Consider the following 11,493-nt stretch of genomic DNA (forward strand, 5'->3'; position numbering starts at 1 on the left):
GTTAAAAACAAAACCAAACCACAGTGAGATACCACTTCACATCCACTAGGTGGCTTTAATCAAAAAGACAGGTAAGTGTTGCCAAGGATGGGGAGAAATTAGAGCCCTCATACAGAGTCATTGGAAATGTAGTGGTGCAGCCACTTTAGAAAACAGTCTGGCAGTTTCTCAAAAGGTTCAGCATAGAATTACCAAGTGACCCAGCAATTCCACTCCTAAGTAATGAGATATGAAAGAGAAAGGAAAACATGTTCACACAAAAACTTATACACAAATGTTCATAATAGCATTATTCATAATAGGCAAAATGTGGAAACAAACCAAATGTCTATCAGCTGATAAGTGGATAAATCAATGTGGTATTTCCATACAATGAAATATTTAGAAATAAAAGGAATGAAGTACTGGTTTACACAATAACATGAACGAACTTGAAATTTTATGCTAAGTAAAGAAAGCCAGACAGAAAAGACCACATATTATATGATTCCATTTTTTTAAAGATTTTATTTATTCATTTATTTGAGAGAGAGAGAGAGAGAGCACATGAGAGGGGAGAGGGTCAGAGGGAGAAGCAGACTCCCTGCCAAGCAGGGAGCCCGATGCGGGACTCGATCCAGGGACTCCAGGATCATGACCTGAGCCGAAGGCAGTCGCTTAACCAACTGAGCTCCCCAGGCACCCCTCCATTTTTTTTTTTTTAATGAAATGTCCAGAATAGCAAATCTGTTGAGACAGAAAGCAGGTGGGGGGGAGGGGGCGGGGGAGAGGACATGAAGAATGACTGCTGATGAATATGGGGTTTCCTTCTGGGTGACAAAATTGTTTTAAAATTGATTGTAGTGATGGTTATACAATTGTGCGAGCACACTAAAAACCGTTGAATTGTGCACTTTGAGTTATACGTATGTGAATTCATCTCAGTAAAACTGTTACAAAAACCATTTAGAAAATAGCTGGCATGTGTGGTATTCATGGTTTAAGTGTTCACTCTAATGATGATGGGGGTGATGGGGTAGTGGTGGTTGCGGGTAACTATTAGAAACGTGCAGCGTATGTTATTGTGAAGCATTCTCTTTTATAGGATCTCCTCTATCGAAGATCTAGGTCACTAGTGGATTATGAAAATGCTAATAAAGCACTGGATAAAGCAAGAGCGAAAAATAAAGATGTTCTGCAGGCTGAAACATCCCAACAATTATGTTGTCAGAAATTTGAAAAAATATCTGAGTCTGCAAAACAAGGTACTGTTACCTTACCCTTTAATCATAAGGTATACTTTATAATATATAAATTAAATAGTTAATCCTAATTTCTTTTGTTCACAGAACTTATAGATTTTAAGACAAGAAGAGTTGCTGCATTCAGGAAAAATTTAGTGGAACTGGCAGAGTTAGAACTGAAGCATGCAAAGGTATTGTCATATTAAAGGTTTAATAATTTAAGTGACTTATAATTTAGAAATGAGTCCGTTATGGGGTACTTGGCCGGCTCAGTTGGGAGAGTAGGTCACTCTTGATCTCAGGTTCATGAGTTTGAGCCCCATGTTAGGCATAGAGATTACTTTTAAAAAAAAGGAAAGAAAGAAATGAGTCCATTATGGAATTGATAATAATTCTTTAATGACAGTTTCCTTCTACAGGCGTACTGTAAGAAGTATTCCTGAATTAGAATTAATTACAATTGGAATTATAATTTTTGAAGGTTATTTTACTGCTTCAAAATAACTTGGTTTTAGGAAATAAACATCCTTCTTCCAGGGTTTTATAGTGTTTATTTACTTCAAATTAAGCCCTTTCTTGTAGTTAATAGAAAGCTTCGGGGATGCCTGGCTGGCTCAGTTGGTTGAGCATCCAGCTCTTGGTTTTGGCTCAGGTGGTCATCTTGGCGTTGGGAGATTGAGCCCTGCGTTGGGCTCCTGGCTTAGCGTGGAGTCCACTTGGGATTCTCTCTCCCTCTTGCTCGTGTTCTCTCTCCCTCTCTCTCTCTCTGTCTCTCTCTCTCTAAAATAAATAAATAAATCTCTATTTTTTTTTAAAGGATAAAGGTTGGCCCAAACTTTACTGTAATTTTAAAACTAGAGAATCTTAGAATTGAGAGGGATTTTACAAATCATCTAATTCAAACAAGAATAATATCTACAGTTTCTCTAAATGGTCAGCTCTGTAAGACTTTAGTACCTAATATGGAAACCAGTATCATTTTTTGACTAGCTAAAAAAAATAAATCTCTCATTAATAAAAAAAATTGAGGGCGCCTGGGTGGCTCAGTCATTAAGCATCTGCCTTCGGCTCAGGTCATGATCCCAGGGTTCTGGGATCGAGCCCTGCATTGGGCTCCCTGCTCAGCGGGGAGCCTGCTTCTCCCTCTCCCACTCCCCCCTGCTTGTGTTCCCTCTCTCACTGTGTCTCTCTCTGTCAAATAAATAAATAAAATCTTTAAAAAAAAAAAATTTAGGGGCGCCTGGGTGTTGCAGTCAGTTGGGTGTCCAACTCTTGGTTTTGGCTCAGGTCATGATCTCAGGTTTGTGGGATCGAGCCCTGAGTTCGGCTCAGTGCGGAGTCTGCTTGAGATTCTTTCTTCCTCTCCCTCTGCCCCTCTCCCCACTCTCTCGCTCGCTCTCTCAAATAAATAAATAATTCCTTAAAAAAAATAAACTTAAAAATTTATTTAACATATGCTGTCTTCAGAGGGACTGAAAACTAAAAACATATTCAAAATTCCCCAAACTATAAGTATTAAAGAAATTTAAATAAACTTTAAGTGTTTATTTTTTGATATATTGATAGCATTTATACTTTGAAAGTCATTAAAAAGCTTAAAACTGCACTAAGAGTTTTGGGGCACCCCATAATGAACACAAATCTACTTCTGTGTAACTTTGACACATTGGTCAAAGTTTTGTCATCTAAATTAAGAAAGATAAGTTCTCTTACAGTTTACCCTCAAATATTTATATAGTTTATATTTTGTATATATAGTCTCCTCCAAGCTAGATATCCTTGGGCTAAATATTTTTTATCTTATACATTTCAATAAGCTTTTTATATTATTGACCTCCTGTCATTGCTGTTTTAAAATATTACACCTGGAAATGGAAACACTTCTGTACACAGGCTGATTTTTTTTTTTTTTTTTAAGATTTTATTTATTTATTTGACAGAGACGTAGAGAGAGAGAGAGCACAGATAGGCAGAGCGGCAAGCAGAGGGAGAGGGAGAGGGAGAAGCCGGCTCCCCCACTGAGCTGGGAACCCAACGCGGGGCTCGATCCCAGGACCCTGAGATCGTGACCTGAGCCGAAGGCAGACGCTTAACCGACTGAGCCACCCAGGCGCCCCTGTACACAGGCTGATTATTGTGCACATTTCTTCTTACAGGGTGCTTTATATTTACAAGGGTTTAAGGTGCCATCTCGTACCAGCTTGTTTTGGCCTATAGTCACACCTTCTCTTCTTCTTCAAAGTCTTTTCTTGAGCTCCAGCCTATAATTCTGTGTTTCATTTTTTTAGTAATCTTTTTCATTTTTGTGGTATAAAACACATAAAATTTACCGTCTTAACCATTTTTAAGTGTGCAGTTCAGCAGTGGTAAATATATTCACATTGTTGTGCAACAGGTTTCTAGGACTTCTTCATTTATTGAGCATTTAAGTTTTAAAATGTAATTGTAGACCATATTTGTGTCTATTAAATTTTAGCTTGCTAGTTTTAGCCTAGCATGAGATCCTTTGGAAACTTTAATTTCATCATATAGTAGTACTTGACTATTAGAGTGGTTATTGCTCCAAAGTGATAGACATATGTAATTTGTATGAACTTCCCTTTTATGTCCTTATCTAAGTTTTAATTTAAAAGATTGATCAGGGGATGCCTGGGTGGCTCAGTGGGTGAAGTGTCAGACTCCTGATCTCAGCTCAGATCTTGATCTCAGGGCCATGAGTTCAAGCCTTGCATTGGGCTCCACACTGGGTGTGGAGCCTTCTTAAAAAAAGAAAGAGAGAGAGAGGGAAAGAAAAAAAAGGAAGGAAAGAAAGAGAGTGAGAGAGAAAGTGAGAGAGAGAGGAAGGAAGGAAGAAGAAAGAAAGAAAGGAGAGAGAGAGAGGGAGGGAGGGATCGATCAGGACCAAAGGAATCAATATTTGTTCATCTAATTGTAAAAGTACATAGAACCCAAAAAGGCTAAATTTTAGTTCCCTTCCTTTCTTTCTATACTAACTGATAATAACTTATTAATTAATATTGTTTGTAGTTATTTGGATAGTTATGAATTCACCTACTTATACTGTCATCAACCATTTTTTCTCCACTTTATCCATGATGGATATAAGTATCAAATTCCTCACTAAAATCAAGATACATGTTATGATTTCCTGGTCGAATAACCCTCTCAAAAGAAAATGTTTTGATAAAGCTGGCATGATTTATTCTTATTGCACCTGTGTTGGTTTCTAATGTTCACTGTATTTGTTTTTTGTGGTTTTTTTTAAGATTTTATTTATTTATTTGACAGAGAGAGACACAGCGAGAGAGGGAACACAAGCAGGGGGAGTGGTAAACTAGTAAAATAAAATAAAGGAGTAAAAATAACCATTTAAAAATATGAACGCCATTCCTGGCTCAGAGACTATACAAAAATAGGCTGTAATTTGCCAGCCTCTCTTTAATTTATTAACAAAATCCTTGATAGTTTATAACCTTTTTAAAAAGAATAAATATAGGGGTGCCTGGGTGCCTCAGTCGTTTAGCGTCTGCCTTCGGCTCAGGTCATGATCCCAGGGTCCTGGGATCGAGCCCCGCATCGGGCTCCCTGCTCAGCAGGAAGTCTGCTTCTCCCTCTCCCACTCCCCCTGCTTGTGTTCCCTCTCTCTCTCTGTGTCTCTCTGTCAAATTAAAAAAAAAAAAAAAAAAAAAAAAGGCAAAAGAGGGATGCCTAGGTGGCTCAGTTGGTTAAGAGTCTGCCTTTGGCTCAGGTCATGATCCCAGGGTCCTGGGATCGAGCTCCGCATCGGGCTCCCTGCTCAGCAAGTAGCCTGCTTCTCCTCTCCCTCTGCTTGCTGCTCCCCCTGCTTGTGCTCTCTTTGACAAATAAAATCTTAAAAAAAAAAAAGGCAAAAGAATATCATGATGTGATAATTTTACAAAATTTATATTTAATCTATAAATAAAGTTTTATTAGGATACACCGAAGCTCATTCATTTATGCTTTGTCTGTGATTGCTTTCATACTACTATAGCAAAGTTGAGTAGTTAAAACAGAGATGAAATGTCTCTCGAAATCTAAAAATTTTTTTTTCTTAAGATTTTATTTATTTGAGAGAGAGAATGAGGGAGAGAGAGAGAAGCAGGCTCCCCACTGAGCAGGGAGCCTAACACGAGGCTCGATCCCAGGACCCTGGGGTCATGACCTGAGCCTAAGGCAGATGCTTAACGACTGAGCCACCCAGGCGCCCCTAAAGTCTAAAATGTTTACTACATATTTAGTCCTTTACAGAAAAAGTTTGCTGACCCCTACTACATAGATTCATATCAGCCTCTGACTTCCAGATATTGTACTTTTCAAATCCTTTCTGAGAAGTGTTCCCTGTCTTGAAATTTCTGATAGGTCTTCTAGTCCAGTGGCTCTCAACTAGAGGCAGTTTTGCCTCCTGGGAGACAGCAATTTCTGGAGACATTTCTTGGGTAGAAATGTCTCTACCCACTTAGGTAGTCAAAACTAAGGGTGGGTGGGATACTACTGGTATGTAGTGCGTAGAGGTCAGGGATGCTGCTAAACTTTCTACAGTGCATCGGACAGCCCCCATAAGAAAGAATTACAGAGCCCAAAATATGTCAGGAGTGCCGAGATTAAGGGGCGCCTGGCTGGCTCAGTCGGTGGAGCATGCAACTCTTGATCTCAGGGTTTAGGTTTGAGCCCCACATTGGGTGTAGAGATTACTTAAATATAAAATCTTAAAAAAAAAAAAAAAAAGTGCCAAGGTTGAGAAACCCTGCTCTCTTGTGTCAGGTTTCTTCTTGATGATTTTGTAAATCTGAACAAAGTCCCATGTTAGTCCCAGGAATCCATATGAAATATTCTAAAAAGATTAGACATTAGTTAAACTTAGAGCCAGTTGATTTGAAACTACTTTGGATTTCATTTATTATAACTAGGGTATGTCTTGCCATGTAATTGAAATCTGGTTATAACAGAAAATTAGGTAGTTAGGTCACTTTTGTGTCCTTGAAATTAGTCTCAGATACCTTATTAATAAAGTGTCAAATGTATCAAATGCAAAAAAAGGAAGTGATGATACTGTCTATGAGGGTGTGGAGTCCTCATGCCCTGTTGGCGGGTGTGGGTTGGTGCACACCCTTCTGGAGAGCATTGGCAGTATATCAAATGAAGGATGTGTGTCTTTCGACTTAGTCCCACTTGAGGAATATACCTGTAAGAAGATAATTTCACAAATACAGACAGGGCGCCTGAGTGGCTCAGTAGGTTAAGCGTCTGCCTTCAGCTCAGGTCATGATCCCAGGACCCTGGGATCGTCAGTGTCAGGGAGCCTGCGTCTCCCTCTGCCTGCCCCTCCCCCTGCTTGTACGTGTGATCTCTCTCTCTCTCTCTCTCTCTGTGTCAAATAAATGAATAAAATCTTTTTTAAAAAAGGTTAAAAAAAGTCACATGCTCTACTGACTAAGCCAGCCTGACTGCCCCCCGCCACGTCTTTTTAGACTTCCTGAATCTGGAAAGTTCCTGAATCTTCATATTTCATAACATTGGACACTATTAAAAAGCACAGGTCTGTAAAATCTCCCTCAATTTGGGTTTGTCTAATTATTGAGTTTAGATTCTCCACTTGTGGCAAGAATACCACAAAAGTGTTGCTCAGACCTCCTTATTACGTCAGATCAAGAGACACATGCTGTTGATTAGCTGCCTTACTGGCAGTGTATGATCTTGATCATTTGGTTAAAGTGATGTCTTCGGGGGCGCCTGGGTGGCTCAGTAGTTGGGCGTCTGCCTTCGGCTCGGGTCATGATCCCAGGGTTCTGGGATCGAGCCCCGCATCAGGCTCCCTGCTCGGCGGGAAGCCTGCTTCTCCCTCTTCCACTCCCCCTGCTTATGTTCCCTCTCTTGCTGTGTCTCTCTCTGTCAAATAAATAAAATCTTTAGAGAAAAAATAAAGTGATGTCTACAGGTTTCTCAGTGGCAAAGTTATTATTTTACACTTTGAAATTAAGTATTCTGTGGGGAGATACTTGGGACTATGTCAATTAAATACCCAGCACTTAACCAGCATTGTCCCACAGAATTTTATGTGATAATGGAAATACTCTATAATCAGCACTGTCCAGTATGGTGGTCACTAGCCACATGTGGCTGCCAAACACTTGAAATGTGGGTAGTGCAACCGAGAAACTCAAACCGAGTTTTTATTTAATTTCAATTAACAGAAATTTAAATGTTCTGTAGCTGCATGTACCTAATGACCACAGTATTAGCATTTCAGCATTATATTGTTTTTAGCATCCAGTTATGACTTCCTGAGTCAGTTATTGTGATGGTTGCCAAATGGTCATTTTCTAATTCCATCATTGTATACATTTTAGTTGGCTTTGTACTCTAAGGAAGAAGTTTTCCTTCACCCCCATTTATAAATCGTTGTAACCAGGGTGCCTGGGTGGCTCAGTTGTTTAAGCATCTGCCTTCGGCTCAGGTCACGGTCCCGGGGTCCTGGGATCGAGCTCTGCATCGGGCTCCCTGCTCGGCCAGAAGCCTGCTTCTCCCTCTCCCACTCCTCCTGCTTGTGTTCCCTCTCTCGCTGTGTCTCTCTCTGTCAAATAAAGAAATAAAATCTTAATAAATAAATAGTTGTGACCTATATGCTTATATTTGTCTTTACACATCTGAATTTGGAGGCCAGTTCACATGTTTTACAGATGGCTACACAGGTCTGCATTTTATTTTTTTTTAAGATTTTTATTTATTTATTTATTTGACAGAGAGATAGCACAAGTAGGCAGAGCGGCAGGGAGAGGGAGAAGCAGGCTCTCCACTGAGCAGGGAGCCCAATGCGGGGCTCGATCCCAGGACCCTGGGATCATGACCTGAGCTGAAGGCAGCCGCTTAACCCACTGAGCTACCCAGGCACCCCCAGGTCTGCATTTTATAGAATACTTTTGTATGTGATCTTATTACTTACCTTTTTTTTTTTTTTTTTTTTTTTGAGAGAGAGAGAGATCATGAAGGTGGGGAAGGGCAGAGGGAAAGGAAGAGCGAGAATCTCAAGCCGACTCCCCACCCAGCATGAGCCTGATGCGGGGCTTGATCTCATAATCGTGAGATCACAACCTGAGCCGAAATCAGGAGTTGGTCACTTAACTGAGCCACCCAGGTGCCCCTCTTATTACTATTTTTATAAAAATTGCTATAACGTATCACTTTAATCATTAAAATATACATTATATATGTTATATATTATATAATCATGTAATATAATACACATATTTTAATGGCTTACAGTCAGAAATGTTCAGGGGCCCCTGGGTGGCTCAAGTGGGTTGAACGTCTGGCTCTTGATTTTGGCTCAGGTTATGATCTCAGGTCATGGGGCTCTGCACTCAGCGGGGAGTGTGCTTGATATTCTCTCTCCCTCTCCCCCTGCTCTCTCACTCTCTCAAAATAAATAAATCTTTAAAAAAAAATGTTCAGTAGTTTAACTTGGACACAAAGAGCATATTTTCTCTCTCATTAGATCATGCCAGGTAATTCCAAACAGTAATTAGTGGTCTAGGTGGAAATTTCCTGAAGAATCTGATATGTGGAAAATATTGTACATGAAACAAAGTATATAATTTTGTCTCTAAACAGTTATTTAATAAATTTAAAGTTACGTGCTTTCTAGTGCTGTATATTTTCAGTACAGTTCTTCCAAGCTCTCTGAGCGTCACCGTTTATTCTCCCTTTCTTTTTAGGGTAACCTACAGTTGCTGCAGAACTGCTTGGCGGTGTTCAACGGAGACACATAAGCCACACTCCACCTACAGTTAAAAAGGGCTGCCTTCCTTCAGATTTTATTTTTGTTTTCTTAATGGTATTAAGCATTTACTGCTCACTGGAAACAAAAGAAACAGCCGTCAAAGTGCATCTACTCTCCTTTTTTCCGAGAAACCACGGAGCGGCGCTGTCCCTGGGCTCTGCCAGCGTGCTTGGTGGGACGCCGCGCCCCCGCACCTGTGCGCCCCTTTGGCCGTCGGCCCTCGCCGTGCGTGCCTCCTCTCCTGAAGCCCCAAGTTCAGGCTTGTTTTAAGTAGCCTCTGTAACTGTGTTTATTTTATGAATAGTATTCCTTCTGGCTGCCAGTCTTACTTTTAAGGACTCTCTGAAGTTTAACCCTTTTAAAAACACACTGTTCAAACAAGATAAAGATTGCCCTTACCTTTTTTTGAATTTTGTTTTTAAAAAACATTGTATACCACCTTAGTTCATTCATGTATCCTGGTAAAGCATCTTAATCGGACTTATTTTTAATTAATGAACATTTCTTAGAAGTTTTGGGACAGATTTTATGTAATCTTTGTAAGTATGATTTCTGATGAAAAGCAAATGCATTAGTATGTTTGCCTTAAACTTGTAGACTAAACCAACTATTATCAAATAAAGTGATAACAGTGATAGTTTTTAACTCTGTGGTCATTGTATCACTCTAAAATTTGGAGTAGCTATAATAAATCTACTCCTTTATTCTGCTTTACAGTGCAGGTCTTAGTTTTTCCTTTTTCTTTTTTTAAATGGCATATTGAATGAAGTTCACCAGTCCCTTTACAAAAGGATGAACTGCTTCTCTGTGTGCTTTTAGCCTTTTATAGAAGGTGGAATTGAGCAGAGGCAAGTTAGAAACAGCCATTTCTAAAACACAGGAGCAGACAGAACAGTCTGTTATGGTTTCCTGAATTCTATCTCTGGCTCAGCCAAGGAACCGTGAGACGTGCCATTGAGCCCACTTGATCGTTACACTAGTGTATAAATTGGTATGTAGGGAGAAAGAGTATATAGGGAACAGCATTTGTCGGTGGGGGAAAAATTGGAATATTTGGACTAAAAAGGGTACAAAAAGGATACTAATTGTCAGTAGTCAATTCCAAATATTACTGGTCTTCTTAATGTAAATTAACATCAAGTCACTTCTAATTTAAAATTAGGTTGTGTGGTTTGATTTTTTTCACTAACTTCTCTTCCAGTTGGAAACCACAAGCATTTGGGTTGGTCACCCCTCGTTTAAATTTTCCCAAACCCTGGTTTAGGTCTTAAGGGTAGTCACCATGATTCCGGCCTTGCATGTTCTCTTGCCTTACTGGTGTGCTGGTTAATGTTCTTTCACTGATGTTGTTCCCTGATGCCATTTGAACTTGATTTTTCTGTTGCCTGAGAAATCTCTGTGTTTTGTCCTCCTTCATGTCTCCTTCCCTGGTGAAAATATGCCCGTGCGATGCTCTCCAGTGGGTGAACATTGGGCCAGAGAGCCCTAGCTTCTGGATTCTGGTGCAGTCCCTTCGCTGGCTGCCCTTGTGGCCTCAGGCAGGTTCGCTTGACCTCTCTCTGCCTCAGTTTCTCTACTACAAAGGACATATTGACCTACCTCACAGGGGTGTTGTGAGGATTAATAAACATTGGTACAGTGCTTTGGAAATGTGAAGATGCTGTGTAAATGCTAAGAAATAGTGAGTACACGGGGCGCCTGGGTGGCTCAGTTGGTTGAGCATCTGCCTTCAGCTCAGGTCATGATCCAGGGTCCTGGATCCCTCTGCTCAACGGGGGAGCCTGCTTCTTCTCCCTCTCCCCACCCCCTGCTCATGCTCGCTCGCTCTCTCAAAGTCTTTTTTAAAAAAAATCAAAATAGCAAGTACAGGGCAGAAAGCTATATACAATGTTCCACATAGCCATCAGCTAATCTGTACCAAAAAGGTCTTTTTGGGGAAAGGGGTAGGAGAGTGCTTCGTAGATCCCTTGGTCCCTGGTTTACATTTTTACAGTGTGTGTGTGGGCGGGGGTAGACTGGAAGCAGCAGTTACATATTAGAGCATGTGTGGGAGGGTGCTTAATAAATACACCTATAAATGAGTTGACTACACTATGCAAGGCCTTCTCATAAAACACTAAGATAAAGAACGTATATTATTCCCTCAAGGACCTACTTCAGGAGAGATTCTACTTCGTACCTCCAGAACAATTGAAATACTCCATAGTTCACTGCTAGTTCCTGATTAAAAAAACAAAACAAAACAAAAAAAAAAACAGCCAGCCTTGGTTTCACTGCTCTCGAGCTGTGGCATTCATTTAACATTTATTGGCTGTCGTATGCCTGGGGGCACAAAGGAGAAACAGGAGGACACCTGGGAGCAGAGACAAAGCCCTGCTATAGGGTTTCCTACAGGGGACACTATGCTCTGACAGGAAGAAAGCGACCTAGGCAGTGAGAATGACCCAGGCTGTGAACAGTGGGGTGGGAACC

The 11,493-nt window shown here is 40.4% G+C and overlaps 1 protein-coding gene across 3 annotated transcripts in view; it reads left to right on the top strand.

Annotated features, from left to right (window-relative positions):
* The window catches only part of LOC118002848 (sorting nexin-6), a 56,290-nt gene extending 45,623 nt beyond the window's left edge, over positions 1–10,667 (top strand). For all 3 annotated transcript variants that reach the window (XM_034993454.1, XM_034993453.1, XM_034993456.1), the window contains 3 exons: positions 1,085–1,244; positions 1,329–1,414; positions 8,957–10,667. In XM_034993454.1, coding sequence (XP_034849345.1) covers positions 1,085–1,244; positions 1,329–1,414; positions 8,957–9,010 — 300 coding nt within the window. In that variant the 3' untranslated portion in view covers positions 9,011–10,667. The remainder of the gene's footprint in view (positions 1–1,084; positions 1,245–1,328; positions 1,415–8,956) is intronic.
* Positions 10,668–11,493: the final 826 nt, after the last annotated feature.

This window comes from Mirounga leonina, unplaced genomic scaffold (genome assembly GCF_011800145.1).
Source record: "Mirounga leonina isolate KUSES-001 unplaced genomic scaffold, KU_Mleo_1.0 Mir_83, whole genome shotgun sequence".
NCBI classification, from domain to species: Eukaryota; Metazoa; Chordata; class Mammalia; order Carnivora; family Phocidae; genus Mirounga; species Mirounga leonina.